General features: G+C 37.8%; 1 protein-coding gene across 2 annotated transcripts in view; it reads right to left on the minus strand.

Annotated features, from left to right (window-relative positions):
* Window positions 1–22,187, minus strand: part of TOX (thymocyte selection associated high mobility group box) — a 226,804-nt gene that overhangs the window by 106,688 nt on the left and 97,929 nt on the right. For both annotated transcript variants that reach the window (XM_061995001.1, XM_061995000.1), the window contains exon 2: window positions 5,857–5,922. In XM_061995001.1, coding sequence (XP_061850985.1) covers window positions 5,857–5,922 — 66 coding nt within the window. The remainder of the gene's footprint in view (window positions 1–5,856; window positions 5,923–22,187) is intronic.

Here is a 22,187-nt window from a genome sequence, read left to right on the forward strand (position 1 = left end):
GAGAGAGGGTAGATTCAGATTTGACATGGGAAGAAGTTCTTTATTGTGAGACTAGTGAGACACTTGAAGAAGTTGTGGGTGACCCATCATTGGGAAGTATTTAAAGCCAGGTTGGATAGGGCTTTGAGCAACCTGACTTAGTGGAAAATATCCCTGCCTATGATGAGGGATTGGACTAGATGATCTTCAAAGATGCCTTAAAACTCAAACCATTATATGATTTTAGATACCTATGATTCTAGATACATATATTTATGAAGATACACTTGTTAATGCAGCTGTTGTATTTTTGTCAGGGACTCGATTCTTTCCAGATTCTGTGTCTGATGCTAAAACACATTAAAAGATAATATTCTACACAAAAGAGAAAGGTGGGGTAAAATCACCTCTATGTTTAACCACTCTGAAAGATCTGCCTCGTGTTTTTCATTCCCTGAGGCCATTTAAATCTAGATCTTAGGGTTTTTTGTACTTCAAAGAAATGGAGGAGCAAGAAGTGCACTCCCTTCCCTTAATATCTCATTTTTGAAATTAAAATACAGTGGAGCAGGAAGACGAAGGTGGAGTATGGTCCAGAAGACAGAGCCCAGAACTGCAATCAAACAGAAGACTGACCAGGTGGCATTGCCTTCTTACCATGGAGCAGCCTCTCAATACATGAGCAAAAGCTTTGTAGCTTTGGATAGGCTTGCCCTGGACTTCAGAGTAGCACATACCCATGGGACTACACTGGGCCACTTAATGATTCTCCATCTAGGAATACTGCTTTTCCCGAATGTTTTCCAAAGCAGCTAGCTCCTGTCTTACTCTGCTGACTGTGGCTCTACAAGAGTGACAAGAGAGAAGAGACATATCTTCTGGCAGGAATGGGATACAGTACCCTGACATTTACAGGGAAAGACCTCCATAGAGCAAGAGAAGGCAGCTTTTATGTAGTATTTATCCATAACTACTTCATATGAGTAATAGTTATCTCATTAATACTCCATGAAATTAAGATATATAGATATATTTATATAGAAGAAAAAGTTAGGGATGTATCTAGGTCCATGTGCATATAGCAATAAAAGGCAGGGGAACCCTTAGTTTCCTGTTAACATGAAAACTATCTCTATTGGATGTCATTCTATCCTACTTTTCCCTGGAGCTGTACAGCACAAAAAGGTTTTGATACCCATGGCGCCCACTATATCAAAGAGCATGCATACATATCTTATACAGATCTCCCTACCATAGCTCTAGGAGCATGGAAAATATCTCTCTGCAAACTGTACTCCTTTCTCTGCCTTGGGTATCTCTTTCCTTTCCCTGAAGGCAACGGGAGTACTGCCCCATACTATAAGCTCCAGGCCAGATCTCCTCCCTTCCCTTTGGATTGTGCAAAGGATTTGGCATCTGGATTCATTACTCTTAACATTTATCAGTCCTCAGGAAGGCTAGAAAAAGTGCCAAAGTTTTGTGCAACAGAGTCTCTAATTACATTCTGTATTGTGACTAGGAAGAAGCATAAAATAAACAATATAATTTTATACTGTGCTGTGCATGGCCCACAAATTACTGGAGGAGGAATTACATGAACAATTCATCTCCAAGATTCCAATTATAGGTGAGAGGAGAAAACAATATATTTGTGAGAATCTGAGATATAGAGCAGTTGGGTTTAGTTTTATTTTAAAATGATAAATATTTTCAGATCGAAGTGCAATTAGTAGTGAAAATGTCATGTAGTTTTACTGTGTATGTTTGTCAATATAGTTGGTATAACTCATTTAGAAGATGCCTGCAGTGTAGACTCCTGTGCTACATATATCATAACCAAAAATACAGTACTTACACATATATATAAAATGTACACAGAGACAACATTGCCAAACAGCCTCTTGGGACGGTTTAAAAGAATATCATTAATTTTTACTGTATACTTACACTTCTGGCTCAGTTCCAGCACTGGCTTTCTGTAAAAATCATTTCAAGTATAGAATTATGCTATTTGCTTGCAGCAACATCACAGGAACAGTAGTGAGCCATATGTTGCTACTTAGCAACTTAGTCTGTAAGTCCCAAAGCATGTACTGATTTGAAAATTGAACAGAAATGATAATTGTTGAGGGATGCTGTGAGGCAAGTTGTCCTGGATTACCAAACTATGCAGATGTTTGATGTTATTTAGCAAAAGGAACAAATCTGTATTTTTCCTGTCCAATGTCTGAGCTTTTATTTACGTTAGCCTAAAGGGGATAAATTGATTAAAAACCTTAAATAATAAAAGGTGATGTTTTCCTGAATATGAACACTTGGCAGTAAATAGAAAGAACTGAAGTGCTTGTCAGCATGCACAAGACTCCCCAAATCCTGCCTCTATAGTCACATAATCCTGAAGGCAGCCTAGTGGAAACCTTTTGGTCTTTGGTGTTGCATATCATGACTCAGTCTGCCAGCCTACCTCCCAGATAAGCTGTGTCAGAATCTGAAATTAGAAAAGGATGTTAATGTTTGACTGAGTAAGCATGATCAGAGCTTGAATAAAAGCTTTTGATAGGACCACACATCTCCTAACATGTGGGATTCACATTTTAGTTAACAGATGTACATCTATCAAGGATAGAGGAGAAGTGAATTCACTCCTCATTCTGACAGGATTCAAATCCTTATCTCCAATACTGCAAGCGAACAGCCAGGTTATTGACTAGAAGGAGCTTGCACTCCTCTCACTGACATCATGCAACTGCAAGACTCATGAGAACAGCAGCAAAATGGACATAGGACAAAACTCTATGGATGAAGTGACTGGGCTTTCATCTGGGAGAGAATATTTTGTCACTTTTTTTGATGGCATTTTTTGTTTTACATCCAGTAACAGTGACAGGAAAATGAACAAATAGTCCTGAACACAAGGACCAGGAAACAGTCGTATCCTTTCTTCCTCCTCTCCCTCCCCAGTAAGCTACATAGTCTTGCATTCTTTGTTTTCAGGGCAGTGAATATCATATTCTTTCTACTTTTAACAAGCAGACCAGACATGGAAATGGTAGTCAGTTCACCAATTTTGAATGTCAACCAAATGTTTATGCCTGAGATAAGAATGGTGTCCCATTACAGACGGTGAAGTCCTCACCAGCACTGTCAATTGAGAGCTGCTCAGCAACTCTGAGGAATGACTAACAGCTATGTCTGTCAGAAACAAGTTTGGAAGGCTTTCTCACAATCCCAGGTTCTTGCCTAAACAAGAGAGAGGCAGGTTTCCAACACACCCTGGCTTTCTGCTCCTAGTGTGAGGTTTTTGTCTCCTTTTTTAAAAAAAATGTATTGTTATTACAGGCTTTCACATGTATTTACTTAAAGAAACACTGCAATGGTGCAAGTACTAGGAGAGAATCACAGTAAGGGAGACTGCATCAGCCCTAGGCTGACAATGTGTCTCAAACAGGTACAGGAGGCTGTTTGACCAGTGTGCATTTGGTAATAACTTAAAACACTGTGCCTGGCAGCTCAGCTACCTCATGCCACATGTCCCAGCAAGGGACAGAGAGTTTCAATACCTGCCTCTGGATTTTTAATTACACCTCAAGAGCTCAGCTTTGCCATTGTGAGATTTAAAGTCTTTAAGCCCTTTCGTGGTTCCAGTCCTTCGTAAGCATTCAGGGTTTTCTCTTGTCTTTGGATTTGGAAGTGTCACATTTGATAGATTTCTTCCCTGAAGACAAAATCATTTGCACTTAAAATATCTAGGCCTGGATCTTTAAAGATACTCTAAGCACCATACTTCCACCGAAACCAGAGTAGTTAGACACATAAATATCTCTGAGGATCTAGGCCTTGTTAGCACATGTAGAAACTGCATAAAAGATTAAAACTTATACTCTTAATTTTTCAATATGCCATTTAAATTATTTAAACTACATGCATATACAGCACAAAAATATCAACAGAAGGAAAATAATTCTGATGTATAATGTCGATTTGCAATTCTTTATTCAAAACTATTTAAGATAGACATAATGATTCTCTGAAAGGTAGCAGCTGCCTTATAACAGCAATCATTCACAGAGTTTGTATTTCTACTGTTTCAAACAAATTCAATTAGCCCTTGCACTTCAAAACCCTTAAGGCATAAATGAGATGATACTGGCTGCTTTAATCTAATAGTAATACTAAAACTTGTCAGTACAGTTTTTGGATTAATGGTTAGAGAAAAATTAATAATATAATTTTTCATTTTTTAATCAAACAGTTCTATTCTAAACTACCTCTGGATCTTGGAGGGTTCTTAGCTGAATGAGTTCAATCATGCGCAAATCCTAAATGCAAAGTACAGTTGCTCTCTACAGGTATTTCTCAATAACTTCAACAGAAGGCTGGGAAGTGACATGGTGGTACATTTTAAAGATAGTCTTTTGGAATGAGCAAAATAGCTCATCTCACATAACCTGCTTCCTGGCCCCTAAATGAACCTGTGCACCTGAGGAACTCGACTTCATGACGACATTTAGCTTTGACAGTATTTTCCCTTTCAGAGAATCACAGAATCTTAAGAGTTCGAAGGGACCTCAATTGATCATCTAGTCCAACCCCCGTGCCAGAACAGGACCATCTAGAGTAGGTCACACAGGTCATCCAGGTGGGTTTTGAATGTTACCAGAGAAGGAGACTCCACAATTTATGATGATGCTATTCTTTCCCAGATGCAATACTCTACACTTGCCCATGTTGAATGTCGTTAGATTTCTCCTTGCCCAGCCCTCCAGCCTGTCCAGGTCTCATTAAGTGGCAGCACAGAATCACAGAATCTTAAGGGTTGCAGCTTTCTGGTGTGCCAGCTGCTCCTCCCATTCCAGAGCTCTTGATTCCTAAATTACATCCTGCTTATCTACACACATTAATTGTGCATGCAAAGTTACTTCTCACCTAATAGGAGCTCTCCACATAATCCTATTGCTCCTGTCAGCAAGAGGTATATCAAACTACCCACTGCTTGGCGTGAGAAATTCTATGACCTAGACCACAAGCCTGATTATTCAGGGCAATTTCTGACACAATCTAACCTACCTGCACCACTATCAGCATCACTCAGTAAAGTGCAATTAAACTGAAACATTTGAAGTCAATGAAAATTTCACCCCTACATGTAGATACAGCTACAGATAGACAAGCAAAAAAATTTAAAACTATTTTTGCTTTTCAATAATTGATTAATTAAAATATTTTATTCTTCAAAATCTATAGTATCTTATTATTCACATAGAAAGGTTAAAAATTTTTTAAATGTACACTTAATATCAGAATTTAGTGTGTAGGGTTTCTCAAAATGGAAAGAACTCAAAATTACATGTAAAGAATCCACAGTCCATTAAACCTTTGGGGCTGCAAGCTATAAAAGACCAAGTTGTTGCCTTAACCCCACCACTAACTGTGTAACAATTGCAATACTCCTCAGCCATGTAAGCAGCGTAGAATGCAGTTCTTCAACTACAACTGCCCTACAAGTGATAATTAACACTATTTGTGACATGTGTAGCTTATAATGATTAACTTGTCTGCAGTCAGATAAACAAATAATCTGCACCTGTAAAGACTTTATTTCCTGAAGGTAAAACAACTGTTTAGGAAAGATCATGCTGGCAAAACAGCTGCTTGCATTCTGGAGAGGAAACAAGGTAGCGTCTTTCAACAAATGCCAATTCTGGTGTTTTATCAGCTCTATCTCATTAACTGGAAACAAGGCTTAAATGCTTTGTTTATAAATTATGATTATTCCTGATTGCAGCAGTTACTGATAGTGCCACTCATTTGCAATGCAACTCTTTGAATTTGTTTAATTACAATTTGAAACAAGGCAGAGAAGATTAATTAACCCACCTGGCTGGCTGGCACATAGTCCTGGCTTGGCTCTGTCATACTCATATACATGTTCTCACCGTCAAACTGCAAAGGAAATAATAGTAAACATTCAGCAAACTTCAATATTTTTCAGCATTGACTGAAAAAAACCCACAGTAGCCATAAAATAATATTAGAGACTGGTTTTAGAGACTTGTAATTGCATGTGTGCATCTTGTCTTTGATGTTCCTGTTGTCATCCTTATTGACCCTGGATGTCAGTGATTTGGAGTAATTAGCGCTCTAGTAATTACAGCTAGCAAGCAAGAAATGAATGGTTTCCTTTCATCTGCAATCTGTTTTGAAACAAAATGGCTCATTTTGTGCACCATGTATACATATTGCTGTTAGTTGTAATGAAGTACTAAGTGACTTGCACAGTTACTGAGAAAAGGAAGATGAGAATAGAAACTGCACTAAAATGCATCTTAATGGATCCCAACTTTAGCTTCTGAGCAGAGTAAGAGTTGAAATTTCAAAACAAATTAAACCTCCTCCTATTGAAATGTTCCCATATAAGAAAGTAGGAAATATATTTCCAGACAGATTTCAGACATCTGAACGTATGAAACAGTACACGTCCTGACCGTATGGTGTTAAGAGGATAGTTTGCTCAATGTGTGAATAAAGTAAACATTCATAATCAGAACTGCAAAAACATCCTTCTGTAAATGATAAATACCATTCCTGGAAACATGTACAAAGCTTTTTGTTCTTTTTCTCCTCTCAGCTGCAGTTAAGAAGTAACAGAACTGTGATAGAAAGTAGTTGATTAAAATCTGAAGGTCTAGATGGGAAAAACTGTCAGAACTTAAGCAGCATCCTGTACCAACACAAAGAAGAATAGAACTACGGATTTCTTATGTAATCTGGAAAATGTCCCCACAGAACTTTTGTCACGCCCACTCAAATGGTAGTGCCAACAGGGCAACTATAGTCCCAGTGTCCACTCAGGAGGTAGCAAAAATCTTTTCAAGCCTTTCAAGTAGAAATGCACAACAGCAGGAATCCTCATCCCCAGTCATCAACCACAAATTTCCAGCTGTTACGAGGTCTGTTTGAAATAACTTTCACCTGACCCCTTCTGTGAATGCTTAGAGTGACATATTTTGGACTTAAGCCATTATTTTTGACGACACAGTGGCGTTTTTTAAAAGTCCCCACTGTTGCGCTTGCTCTGCTTCTACCGGAGGTGGCAGTGAAATATCCCATGGATGTTTCTAGATCCATGCCGTGGTTCTTAGGATATTCTACCTGCAAGATGCAGCATATTCAACTAGACCAAAGTGCTAAAGTCAAACTGTGGCTTTGGCAGATAGCGCTATGAATTTTTGCTGAGGTGGCTGAAAAGGTTTTGGCTTCCAGCTGTTCATCCTTTTTCTGTGCCAGAGGCTACAAGGCTTGTAATAGCAGCAGTAGGCATGAACGAGTGCCAGCTCACGGCAAATCAGTTGCTGGTCTGCAGAGCTATTTAGTAGAAAGTCACAGCCTACCCATCAGAAGGCCTAGTTTCATGTGAAGGGAGCAATTATGCCATAGGCACAGATCTGCATTCCCAAAGTTTGATAGAATAGAGATAGCTGGACTAGATCATAAAAATAGGGATTGATGGTTGTTCCTTTATTGTTTCTTGTTTACACCAGCCATTCCTTTCAGTGTTCTCATTCAAGAATGTTATGTATTAGCATTCAAAGTAGAAGTTTGGAGAAAAGTTTGTAGCATCTGGATTGTTTACACACCAGGAAAAAATGTACATCTCAATGGACAGATAAAGTTTTGAAGAGAGACTTCACAGCCTGTAGTTGAAAACCAAGCACTCCAATGCAACCCCTACAGGAGCTAAGCTTATTCAGCTTGTCAGAGGAAAGGCTGAAAGGTGCCTTGATCACTGCAATTGGCACTTATACCTTGGAAAGATGTCTGATAGCAGGATGTCAGCCTTCCTGACAGTGGTATAATGAGATCTAGTATTGAGAAATGGGAGTTAAAGAAATTCAGTCCTGAAATAAGATATAAGTTCCCACTTTAGAAGGTAATTAAGCATTATGTCAACAGTGAACTTATCATTTCTCAGATGTTTCAGAATGAAGTTAAGATATCTTTTTCAGAAAAAATGCATTCCATTTCATATTTATAAGAAATCCTATGGATGGGATACTTATATTGTAAGTATATATTATAAGTAAGTATATATTATATTGTAAGTATATGGTAGTGCCATCTTCCCTGGAAACCGTGATTCCTTAAGTCTCCTATTTTGAATTTCCCTCATTATTTTAATACGCTTGCTGCACTACATTGCAAACATCACTGTAATTCAAATACTATGTTGCGCATGTCTAGTTGCAATGAACATTAGAGATTTCTTTAATTTTCTGCATACTATCTAGACACAGTCAGGGGTTATTTCATTTTATTTTGCCTTTCATAACATCTAAGCCTGTGATTTAAAAATCTTTATGAAGTACATTAATCTTTCAGATAATTCCCTCTTTTGGATTTTGGTCATCTGTCCTTACTTCCAAACTTACAATCACCAAATCTGTATTCACAGAAAAAATTCCCTAAGTTATTTTTCCATGAATCCTGGAAATTTTCATAATTCTGTGTGTTATTTCTTGGAACATCTGCCTACCCAATCGGTGTCTTGCTACCAGTGGTGCCTCCAGTATTGATACGATCTTGGATCTCTGCCTTTCCTCTTTGTTGCTTGTGGCCCCTTATTTAGCATTGAAATGCCTTTTTTCTACCATGGTCTGTGGGCTTAATGGGAGTATCAGTGAAACTAAAAGACAAAAGTACAGCTAAAGTTAAACTTCCCAGGTTCTTGCCTTGGCCTTAAATGGGAACTGATCTTGTGGAATATTTTGGATTACTTTATTGGGGTAAATTCTTAGAAAAATATATTGATGCATAATGTCTGTAAAATCTGAGTGACCTGTTAACATATAAAAATACTCAGCAGCTGTTTGATTTATTATTTAACTTCATCAGTGTTCAAGCACGAAGTTTCGTTATTGCAATATGTACCATCTGCTTGTTAGAAATATGTGTAATAGGTTGTATAGTTCAATAAGATTTGATGCAATGTGTATTTTTTTTGTAGTGTTTATATTTGCAGTATGTAGCCTGTAATGTATTAACTCACAATAACATTGTTGCCATGTTAGTATTTGTACTACATTTATAGCCATACAAATTATTATCTGCCCTCTAGTGCAGTGTGATGCATCAATCTTGGCAGTTCCTAAGATTTCAGATTTGAGTCTGAAAAGCACCCATAAACTCAAATGAAAAAGCAGGTATTGTCCAGAAATAACTCCTTCAAGTGCTCAATATTTACTAAAATGTTTCTAAAAGAGGGAAATTACTATATTTGTATACCAAACAAAACAAAATGCTTGCTTCAATGCTGAATTTTTTATTCAACATCCTTTTCTCAACTGCCAAAGATATGTGGAATACAGATGACCTATACACCCCAGCCTAGCCAAAAAAAGGTTACACAAGTCTTCAGTAACAAAAAATACAGAGAGAATGATGCAGCACATTGTGTCTCTGCTAACCCTACCCAAATGTGACTATCCCACATAGAAACAAATAAAAAAACACAACAAAATTGTCTACAATTTGAACATCTGGAAGGTCCTACTCTTATTTTTTTTTCCTGTGTTTCAGAAGCTTCCAAAACCAGCCCTTGAACCCCATAAGTTAATATTGAATTATTTCACTTTTTTATACACTGCTTTGTTACAGGCAGGCTCTGAAGCATGGCATCTCTCAGCAACTCTCCTCCAGGCCAGCTTAACTCATACTATGTCCACCTTAAATTCAGCTTTACAGGTGACGTGATTTATGCAACAGCAGTTCAAGCAACCTATTCGTATCAGACAGTGAGTCAAAAGATCAGCAGATACAGCCCAAAGACCACTAGATTTTTTTTCCAGGTTATACTCCATGACTCAAAAATTGTCTTATTTTATTTATCCCCAGGTTTACAAGAACCTTGTATTTCGTACATTTCGCTGCCACTCAGTGTGCTTGACTTCAAGCAAAGAAACTGCACAAGCATCCCTTAACCTGTGGATGATTCATCCAAACAGAACAGATGAAACACAAAGGCAGGCAGTTAAATGAACTGTCTTTTATGAACCTATGTATGATGTATATATATATATCACATGACATTTCATCTAAAGCCTTCACAATGTGTCTTCAAGATCTTTTAGTATCATTAAGGGCAGATTTCAAAATCTTTCATTTTAATCTATTAAAAGTGAATGCTAATACAATAGTCTGGTATGTGATAATAACTACTCTTGACAACATTTCTTTTCACATTAAAGGGTAACTGCATGAGAAATTTGGGTGAGAGCAAACTAAGTACGTAACTGCATTGTAATATGAAAAGATATATAACTGGGAGCCAGTTTTAATATCTATTCAGAATTGCCTAATATTCTTTAGTTAAATGATTGTTATAAATAAAATATACATGCAACACTACGGCATGGCCAGATAGAATCTCTTATGGAATTACCCTTTGTAAAACAAGTTACAATGTTCAGCAACTGACATGCACAAAATACCCAAGTGCTGTTAATAAATGCATTTTATCTAGATGAACCTGCTTCTGCAGGGGTGTTGGACTAGATGATTTCTGGAGGTCCCTTCCAACCCTACCATTCTGTTATCCTATATAAGTTAGGAACCTAATTACCTAAATGCTCTCTGACTGTTACTGACGTAAGAGCTATGACAGAGTTCAGCAAATGTCCAGAGTGGTAAAGCTGTTTTATCAGGCATGGATCTACCACGGGATCTCAAGCTGGCTTTTGCATCCCATTAGCATGGTCCAGATCAGTCACACACTGTAGTCAGAAAGCCTGTTTTCATCTCTCCACCTCAGTTGGCACTAACTCTGCCAGCATTTATAATAATGATTACGATGTAGCAAAGCTTGCAAGAATGGTAATTTTTATTTATTCTTTATGTGCTTTAAATGAAACACATCCCATATAGACTATGTCACAAAGAAACTGTAATAATGTTGTACAAAAGCAATCAGAGAACAAAATTTCTCATGGTGACACTTACTTAAAGAATCGTCATTATAGCCTACATATACAGAAGAATTTGGAAGACAGAAAGGAAGTTGCAAGAAGGCAGAAAAAAAATAGGAAAGGGTTGAAAGCCAAAGAGAATAACTGCAAACAAAATGAATTTATCTATTGCTAACTGTACGTGCATATACAGTGACTAGAAATGTAGACATACCCACATTAGCTTCAGGTAGCTAGTTCAGATAACAATTGCCACAGGGATGTAGAGGTTCAACAGAGGCTTCCAGCCTAACTGTGTGTCCTCCCCTCCCCACAAGCTACTTTTGTCTATGCCAAGTCACTCTGTCTTCATTGCCAGGGTCCTCTGTGCTATCTGGATTACAGGGAGAAAGAATTTTCACCCCTGTTTTTATCTGTCTCCTTTCTACATCTAATTTCTTTGCTCTTGTTGAGAGAAGTAAGGGTTCATTTTACTTCTTTTTCATCCACAGGTTTTTTTTTGTTTTTAACTTCTGAGGGTATTACATATTCGCTTTCTCTTTGTATGCATATATATATATATACACACACACATATATGCCCTAAGTTCTGCAGGCAGACTTACATTAGCTAGAAGAAAAAAAAATTACGCACATAGATCTTTGAGCTTCTTCTGCTTCTTACTGAAGTACATCAGAGTATGATTGTACTACATCTTGTCCCACTGCAGTGTAGAAGCATGATGAATATTATCCCACATGGCTTTTGATGCCAAAACAAGCTTAGGGCTGCAGTGTGGAGGGGCAGCAACTTCGGAGACTGTTTTGTGCACAAAGGTATCTCAACAGTGATATCCTAGAACTTAGAGATTAAAGGAGAAGAAGCAAGGAGAGAGCTGGTGAAAGTTGCTGTATTTAATAAGTTCAGCTTTTGGGTAAAGCCACTTCGGCTTGACATCTGGATCTCTTCAAAGGATGTTATAGATCTTCAAAGCTTGTGTTCGTAATCACATAATCCAAATACAAATTTCTTCCATTTAGATTCAAACTGGAAGTTAGATTTAAATTTAAACTTTGGCTATATCCTTTAACCATAGCTTAACTTGCTCTGATGGCTTCCCAACACAATTCATTGTGTTTCATTTTAAGAAAATGTTGCAATAACATTGTGCAAAAAGATTATTTCTAGTAATTTAGTAATTTTAGTACTTATAGTTTATAGATATCATTTGTAATTCACATTATCTAAAAGCCACTAATCCAGAAAAAGCTTTAAAGCTAGGTAATTTTGTTTATTTTAAACCAAATGCCAAGAGTGGACAATGTCTCAGGTTGCTCGACGACAGAGTGATGTTTTGTTTTACTCTGAGCTGCTAAAATGAGACTACAATAATGATGGGTTGCAATATAAATCATAAATGGCTATGCTAAACAAATAGTTGATCTTGTTACAGTAACCATTAAAAATGAAAATAGAGGTGCTCTGTAAACACTATTACACAATGGAAAAACCCATTCTTGACATAGTTTAGCAGAGTGGTATGTCCATATTAAATTGAAACTCCATTTTGTCTCTTGAACTCCATTTTGTATGCTCTACTAAACACATGCTTAAATATGTCCAAGACAAGTTACAGTAATGCATTCCAGACAGGCATCCTTCCTGGCAAAGGGGCCTAACACATCACTGAAGGACTATCACAGGGAAATTGTCAAAGAACAATCTAGTGCTATTGACTTTGATTGTCTCTGTTGTGCTGCCTTCCTTTCCTCCTTCCAGGACTGTTTTTCAAAAGAGGAAACTATTGGAAGACTTTGAGATTGGGTGAAAAAGCCTGAATGGAGCACCACAGCAAAAAAAGTCAAATTTCTTTGCAGAGGTGAATGTCCCTGTAGGTCCAAGGGAAGGTAATTACTACAGATTAGCCAAACATGGAGAAGTCCTGTCGTGCCTGGAACACTATGAGCCCTCCAGGTCACAGAAACTTTGATGTGCTGATCATTAGAGAGGAGATGGTGTGTCTCAAGATTATTATTGCTATGAATTTTAATTCTGTAATCATTTTCAGGAGTAAAGTATTAGGGAAATCCTTTATGTCTCCTGTGCTTTCATTTTCTTACACATTCTCCAAAGAGTCTAAACCATGGGGTAAAATGGGTATAATTAATCCAAGTGTAATGCATGTGGGCTAGGCACACTGGTGTTGGGATGGAATCTGCCCTGGCTCCCCAGAGAGTGGGAGTGAACCACACAGTTGGTAAGCACCAGCAGCAAACCCCAGAGCAGCAAGCAAGGGTGCTACTTTGCAAGGAAATGCTGTTAGACATGCCCTATACTTAGAAAAGGACAGAAGCAGTGATGAAACCCTCTCTGCCCACAGCTCCCAGTGGACTTAGACACATGTCCAGGTCAAAGCACAACAGGGCTTACATTGCACTGTGTCTTTTCCACAGCCTGGCTTTCAAAGATGACATATTTTGAAAATACTTTGCCTGATTGTCTTAGACCATTTTGTCTCATTTTCCATTTATAACACATACTATTGCCTCAAAAAGCATAGGCAGTGCTGTCAAAGTTCTCTCTCAGATTTTTATGCCTGTACCATAAATACTCAACCCAGACCTTCTACCGTTGAATTCACCAAGCAAACTGGTTATATACTGCTGTCATGGAGAGAAAGGGGAAGAACCAGAGAGTTTGCAGAGTACATTCTCAAAGGTGGCAAGCTGGCTGGATGTCTAAATACACTTTGGTATTTAAAACCTGAATGATGGCACTACAGCATTTGTGTTTTTCCTGCACTTTAATAGAGGTTAATGTGGAACCAGAGAGGAGGTGAAGGCGGTGTTTAGCTTCCCGCTTGGAGCCTGCGTGTGTCAATGCCTGACAGAGCCTTGAAGTTGTTAGCCTGCATGCAGAGCACTAGCTGAATGAGGTTACAGTGCTGAGCACAGCGGGCTGATAGAAGTAGAATCAGACTGATAGGAGGAGTGGCAGAGTCCAGGCACAGCAGAGTGTATCAAAGACAGCCCAGGGGAGAGCGGGTACTGTATTAGTCCTTTGTGTACATTTAAATGGAAGATAGTGAGCATGCAGAGATGAACTCTGAACTCTCAGTTGGGCTCCTGCTCCTTTTAACCTTGGGTGTAAAAACTAATAAAATAAAATAAAATAAAATAAAATAAAATAAAATAAAATAAAATAAAATAAAAATATACCCCAAATCATTGCGCTGTAGTCTGGACCCCTATGCTAAACTACCTCTTGCATATTGAACACTCATTAAATAAACATACTGAGATCAAAGTGGCAAGTGCTTTTGTTATTATTTTACCCAATCCACACTAAATTATAAATGTAGCCACCCACTGGGAAAATTGGGTGATACGGTGAAAAGGTTTGAACAACTAAGAGTAGATTTTTCTTTTTGTGCACACAGTAGCTGAGGAAATTTGTTTAACCTTGTAGGCATGTAGTATTTTCCAACACATCTGGCCAGTTTCATGACAAGTTCTGATCCTGCTTCATGGAAGGTGAAGAGATTTGGGCCATTGCCATTTGGACAGAAACTGGATCAAGTAGAAAGGTATGGTAATTGAGCCCCTCTTACTTTTGAGTTTCAGGGTAATTTTTGGCAATATTCATCTCTGCCTCATCATTTCAAATGGTAGATCACGTAATAAACCACAGAAAAGCTTAAAAAAAGGATCTAAAGAGAGCAGACAGATGACTAGAAAGCATTTTTTTGTATATCCAGGTGCAGAGCCCCTTGTGTTGCACTATGGCAGAAGAGAGGCTCCGCAGACCTTAGTTAATAAGTTTTGCACAATTAGGACAAAACTGTTCCCTTGCATGACTACAGCAGGAGCTGTGTGCAGGGACCCATGGACAGAAGCTGACCCACTATGTTATTTATAGACTGAATGAGGTATATATAGTTCCTGTGGGAAAGTATGTCTGCTTCTGCACAGCAGATTCTTAGAAATAAAATGGGCCAGAACAACAATAACAACAAAAGCACAAGCAAAATTCCAGTACTATCCTGAAAATTCTATGACAAGAGTGTCTTGGGAAGTAAACTAAAGGCAACAATTGCCAGTTAATTAGAAAATACTGCCTGAATATTGCTATACCTCATGTTTAAAAGAGTAAAGAAAAAACATCAACCTATGGCATGCTTAGAAATCCAATTTTGAGATGTTATTGAAAGGCTTGATCATCTAAGATCAAGTATTCATTCAAATATGTGACGAGATAGGACCCAAGAGCTCAGAAATTGACAAGAACAGGCATTAAAGTATGTGCCAAACTCAGAGAGGACAAATCAGCTTAAATTTCTGGTAAACCAAATTATTTAGCACAATCTAATGGGATCTCATTAGGTACAACTAATTCAGACCTAGAGAGAATGATAACAAAAATGACTAATTGCAAGGATTTAGCCAAACATGGACATCTGTTAAATGACAAGGGTCTTGTAGGCCTGATACACATTTGTAGCTTACCAAAACAGCTACCATGGCAGCAATGTGGACAATCCTGCTTCCATCCACAGTTATTCTGGTATATGAGGAGCTCTATTAATTTCAACAGGATTATTTTAATGAAGAATGTCACATGTTTATTTCCATACCTGCATGAAACAAGAAGCTGCAGCCCCATGTATGTTCAAAAGACAAATCTGAGGCAATACAATTTTTCACGTTTACAGCAGCAACAAAGATTCAAAAGCTTGACTAGGCCTGTCGCTTGACTTATTCCTTTGCTAGGATGGTCTACAGATCAAGCTGAGATGCACTGACCGCACAATGTAGAGGAGTTCACAGTATTCTATCCCAAAATAGGTCATTGAAGAGTAGATGTGGTTAGAAATGTTCAAAATATTACTAAAAAGCAGAACAGGAAAATTTGGTTTACTTTTTTTTCTTGCTGACTTCAGTGAAGATGTGTCCTTGATGTAATGAAATCACTTATAAGTTCTCAAAAATTCTAAGTGTTCTCTCTACACTTTTTAAGATAAAATTTGACTTTCAAGATTAGAGTTCATTTTATGACTCAATTATTGCATTACTGCTTTCATCTTTTGTTTCTATTTTGTCAAGTAGCACTTGTAACAGATGTTTTTTTTTTTTTAAAGAGTCTGCAATAGTGTTTCTTTTATAAATTCTATACATTTTCTTCTAACATTAAAAAAAGGGACAAACCTGTGCAAACATTTTTTTTTCTTAATGTTGAAGGTAAAGAGGTAAAATAAAGTTATAGTTGTACTTGCTGTTGTATTACCAAAACCCCTTTAAAATGAAAAACGTTCCACCTCATCCTTCCTCCTTCCTCAAGAAAGAGTGCTCCCCTCAGAGCTGGCCGCTGCTTTTCCCATCAATACTCTGAATTTATTACTGTTGTACATTTCTCACAGCAAATCAGATAGCAAAAGTTAGTCAAACCTGGCATTATCAGCACCATGGTTGTTGTCTTTCTAAGAGACCATGCATATCAGCAAGAGGCAGTCATGTTAGTGCTGGGAGGAAACTCCCTAGGCAGGCAAATCCATTCCCTGAATAATAGCAGAACAGGTTTCACACACCATATGCAAAAAAGCTTATTGTCAAGTCCTGCCTGGTATACAACTCCAGCAATGATGTTTCTGTGAGTTTTGTCCTTTTGATTCAGACTCTTCATCAATTTTACTGTTTTATTTTTTTTTCCATTCTTTCCAGCCTCCTGAGACTAGTGATCCCTACCTTTTAATAACACTTGTGAATATACTTAAAGACAGATACTATGTTCCTCTCTTCAGGAAGCCAAATTTTAATTCCTTTAACCTTCTCTGACAATATGCTTCTATCCAAACATTTCTTCATTTGTAACCACTTGAGTCCTTCCTGTTACTGATGTTCCTTTCACTGTCTCGCTGTCCAAAATGAATGTCATGCTCTTACTAGCTGTGGAGAAATCTGAACAGGTTCCCTATTCCTAGGGTTCATCCAGATTGCGGGTATGCATCAGTCTCTTCCTCTGTGAGCACTTTATTTAGAAAATGTTTTGGTTTTTCCCAGCTCTTAATAAATGAAATATCTGAAAGCTTCTCCTGACCTATATAGTAGCATGGAAATTTGCCAGATAATTATGGTAGATAACATGATCTATGACAAATGGTGAAGATCTAAGCTCCATGGATTTTGGCCCAAGTCAGAGCTGCATGTTTTTTAAAAGAAAGCACTTCCAAGATGAATCTTATGATGACCTTATGACTTTTAAATATTTTACATGGAAAATGAAAAAGACACCTTCTCCAGAACAATGTGGCAGCTCAAGCACACATCAGTGCAGTGGGAAACCCTGGTTGAGTCCTACCCTGCCATTCCCTCATATACCATTTGCTCACAACAGCCACAGACTGAGGGATAGTCTTCCCATATCACTTCTTGTGGCTGTTGACTTCCTAAAATTACTTGATGATGTTGACTTGACCTCATCTCACATCTAGCTAAGCACTCTCCCTCACAGGACATTATTTTCTGATATAGGTCTTTAAATTTTTGAACACAAATCACATTCCAGCCCCGAGAAACTCTTCTTAAAGAACTGAAAAAAAACCCTGGCAGATATGGTTTTGTCAAATGAATATTGGCAAGACTTTATCATTTCAAAATTTCCAGCCTGATACACTTCCAAAGTCCCTGAATGCAGCCAAACAATCTGAGTTCTCTTACGCTGGAAGGGGCCAGACAGACACACAAGCAAGCATTTTCACTGCTTCCAGTGAAGGGAACTGCTGTGCAGGCTCCTGGTTGGGTGGCTGGGCTGCAGCAGGGCTGCAATTCACTGGCAATCATTTCCCAAGTGCAGCTGCTCAGAGGGATGCAGATATTCTGCACCCCATGGCTAGGAGAGGAGTAGATGACAAGATGGCCACAGGCTCCCCTCACTTTGGCTGGCATTAAACTATAATTCCCTGAAAAGTGAGTATCAGCACCTTTGACCTGGACTCTGACAGCAATGTAACAACAAAATCCATGAAATACAGAAGTTCTGCTTTTTAAATAGATAATCCTATGATTCACACAGTGCAGCCTGTGCTTCATTGCACTGAAATAGAAGCAAAACAGTATTTGCTAATCTTACTGTAAAAATCTATGTTATTGCCACTGTTAATGAGCTAACGTTTTTTTTAAATAAAACTATAAAATAACAATGTGATTAAAACTTGATGGAACTGTTCTTGTGGTTTTATGATATAAAAATGTCTTCTTATTAGCTTTTGATGTTTCATTTTCCCCACAGCATCACAATATCTGCTTCGTTTTACCCAACTGTACAATAATCATTGCTTAACATCAGCAATCTTATAGCATAGTCAGACTGTTTAGCCATTTTATGAATCAATGAAAGTACTCTTTAACAGTATTGCCATGGAAAATAAGCCTTATTTTTTTAGTGCCCCATATTATGGTCTCTCACCTCTCTGTAAGACTACTGAATTATTAATACACCATAGTCCAGATTTGATAAAATCTGTGATGAAAATTATCATAATCTTCTATGCCTAAAGACCATTAAAGAGGTGCTTGTTAAACTTGAAATAAATGACTTGAATAATTTTTGGTTTAAAAGATTCTTTGTATTTGGAAGACTAAAATGCATATTTACAGTTTTAAAGTTATGGAACAACTCTGGAAGTTATGAAAACTACATCTTCAATGGTCATACCAAAGACTCTGTCTCTACTGTAGAGTTTCAGAATAAACTTTCTTCACATAGTCAAACTCATTTCCAAGCTAAACTTGCCCAATCTAGGATAGCTTAATTCTAGATTATTAGGGTTATTAGGTTAACAAAAAATCAAAAAAGGAAAAAGAAGGTGGGGCAGAACAGAGCAAATCAAATGGGCAAATCACACTCAGATTTGCAGATATACAACCCCAGTAAAAACAGCTGCCTAAACATTACCAAAACCATGGTTGGCCCCTTCCCTTCCACACTAAAAGACACACAAAGCACCAGTTGAAATAATTACATATTTGCCAATGGAGTAAAATATCTTTCACTCGAATGCAATTCAGAATGAAAAACCTTTTCACAAATGAGGCCTGTAGTACAGTTCTAGTCTGGGTCTATACTGGTATAATTCATTTGATTTCAAGGCCAGCATTGAGTAGAACATCCATAGATCAGGCTCAATAAATTACGCTTTACTTGAGGTGCAGTTTGGGCTTTTTTTCTCATGTTTTGGGAAACTATTAAATGGGCGCATGCATTCAGCATGTAGTCTCTTGGTGTCAGCAACAATATTTTGTGATATTCTTCTAAGAGAAGTATTAAAAGGCTTCGGGGTTTTGCAGAGCCTCCAGAGTCTTAATAGTTGAATTCATAAATAGCTAAGCATACAGTATTACTGCTGCTTCCTGCACTCCACATTTCTTGTAATACTCCCAACTTTCCCTATGTCAGCGCCTACAAGTCAAAAGTTCAGAAATAATAACAGAGTACAAAAATGTGCCATCATTAGATTCATGCTTTGATAGAAAATTAATTTGGTGTTTTATTCATTCATTTGAAAGAGTAACTACTGCCTGGGAAAGTATAAGGTGATTAATTTTACAATATTTCCAGACTATATTAGTAATACACAACATAAGTGTTTTGACATGTCTAATAGTTTTGCTCATAATCAAGATTTTGCAGTTCAGAAGTTCTTTTACCTATGTGAGTCCTTACAGGCTAAAATAGTCAGAATGTTGATTTAAAAGCTGAGGAAATATTTTATGTGTTACAGTGCATCACTGAAGATCTTTTGTTAACACAGAGAGCGATCTGAATTACGTATCAGATTTTATTACTTACTGTTAAACACAGCTCATTGGAAATGTAAAACCAGCTCCTTTTAAAAATACAAAGCAAAAGCAATGTCCTGTATTATGCTACAGAAGGTAATTCAGTGACTTAGATAGGATTAGCCAACAGATTTATCAAGCAGCCTCCAAGGAAAGCAGAGTTCAAGTCTAGGCTCATCAATAATACATAAATAAACTGAACAATTAAGTACAAAGTGGCTATCTTGTCAGACAACTTATTAACCAATAAATGATACACTCACTACAGACAGTGTAAAAAAAAGAGAGATATGTAACGATAGCAAAAGAAGACCTGAAGAGAGAGAGGAGGGTACTGTGCTCCTTAGTGTGTCTGAGGAGTTGGCAATTCTCTCCAATTCTCCAGCCTGAGCTGAGAGCTATGATGTGTAGACAAAGGTAGTTCAGCAGAACTTTTCTACTAGGAATCGCTTGGGGTTTTTTTTTGCTTTTGCTTTTGGTTTATGCCTTTGCTCTTTAATCAGTGGTCTGAGGAAGAATATATTCCACTTTTACAGTAGACAGTTACTACAGCATCATCTTCCATTGTTTAATTCAAGTTTTACATAGATAAACAGTAACCTCCAGTATGTAATGTCACTGCTGGGCATTTCTATAATACAGCCTGACTACTGCGATGCATCAGTTCCTGGGAAAGGGTAGATGAAAGCAGTCAGGCTTACATCTGGCTTACACAACAACAACACATCTTAAAAGGCAAATCTATGTCAGTGAATGTCAAATTATGAGGCATTTGGTCCTTCTTTACTATGAGTAAACACAAATTTTATTTTCTTTTCTGTGATGGTCTGCACTTTTCAGACAGAAAATAAGAACAGAGGTAGGAAGGGCTGTTCCTGTTTTTCCTTCAGCCAAGCAAAACAAAAACCATTCATTTGGGATCAACAAGTAAACAAGTAAATTTAGTCCAAATAAAATCTTTTCATATGCATGTATGTATCTCAGCTCTGAAAATGACGAACATTTGAAGTGCAGATTTTGGGATTTAACTCAGGTTGAAAATAATATTTACCTAATATGATGTCTTTCATGCCCAAGTACTCAGAAGTGCTTTGCAAATATTGACTGAATTCTGCCCTTAATCTGTGTTCAGCACCCCTTGACTCCAGCAGGTATTTTGAAGGGTATATGGAAAAGACTTCAGGCCTTACATACTTTGCTCATAGAAATGTAAAGTAACAGGGAAATATAGCCACTTTTGTAGTGGGAAGGGGACATTGATCAGAAATAACTTCCAGTGTAGCAAAAATTCAGGTGTTTATAAATACCTTTGCCAGGTGGACAAGTAATGTGGATGAACTGAAGAGGTCTGCAGTGATTCCACTCACTTTTAACAAAATGGGCAATTCTAAGACTGTCATTGTACTCTAGTCTCATTATATAGTAAATAGTCCTTCCAACTTGCATCTGAGTACCTTAAAAAATGTTTTATGTCTTGTCCAAAGACAGACAGGGAAAATTTCCTGCAAGGGAAATTTACTTACAGGGTAAACTCCCTGACCCAAAAAGTGACCCCTATGACTTCCTGAATGCCCTGCTGTGTTCGTGTTGGGCCTCCCCAAAGCAGGCTGATAGCTAATGAAAACCCAGTGCCTGCAGAGAGACTAGGGTGCAATCTGGATTAAAGGAGGATGCAGACCTGGATGGGAAAGACTGCATCTTGACTAAGCAGCAAAATAAGAGATTGGAAAGAGGCAAGATGAGTGTCAAAGCTGAACTTTCAACTATGCAAGCAGGTTTCCATGACAGACTAGCTGAACTGTCTATATGGCATGCGTACTTTTTCCTGCTGACTCTAAAGGGACCCTAGGATAAATGTATCAAACCTCAGATGTCCTAATCATGGAACCATGAAACCATGAAGTGAATGACACAGTGTAAGGTGCATACTACTTCTCTCCAGGAGCAGGTTGTGTCCTCTACTCTCTCTCTCTGAGAAGCTGCAATGGCTCCAAAAACCCAGAGATGGCTTTCCCTTAAGTATTAAAGGATTTCCTTGCCCGAGGGAAACAGTTTCATTCATATGACATTTTTACCAACAGCGGGAAATAATACAGAGTGGGTTGGACTATACGGAATGAATTTCATTTTATATAGCACTACCTGCAGAATCAAACTGGCAAAAGCAATCATGAAGCATCTTCTTAGTGAAGAATTTCCAGTTGCAGTCAATCTACAGACAGGCTGACAGCACTACAGCATGAAATTATTTCATTCCTGCCCACAAATACAACCTATTATTTACTAGTGCAGACTGTTAGTGAAAGAAGAAACAATTTAGCACAATGTTTAAGCAGAAAAATAGACTTCTGGATTGCTGTAGGATAATTTACACCCAATTTATGAGTTTTTGCAGAGCCATGAAATGCCCTGATCTGTTTCATATAAAACTTGG

This window comes from Colius striatus, chromosome 4 (genome assembly GCF_028858725.1).
Source record: "Colius striatus isolate bColStr4 chromosome 4, bColStr4.1.hap1, whole genome shotgun sequence".
Classification (NCBI taxonomy): Eukaryota; Metazoa; Chordata; class Aves; order Coliiformes; family Coliidae; genus Colius; species Colius striatus.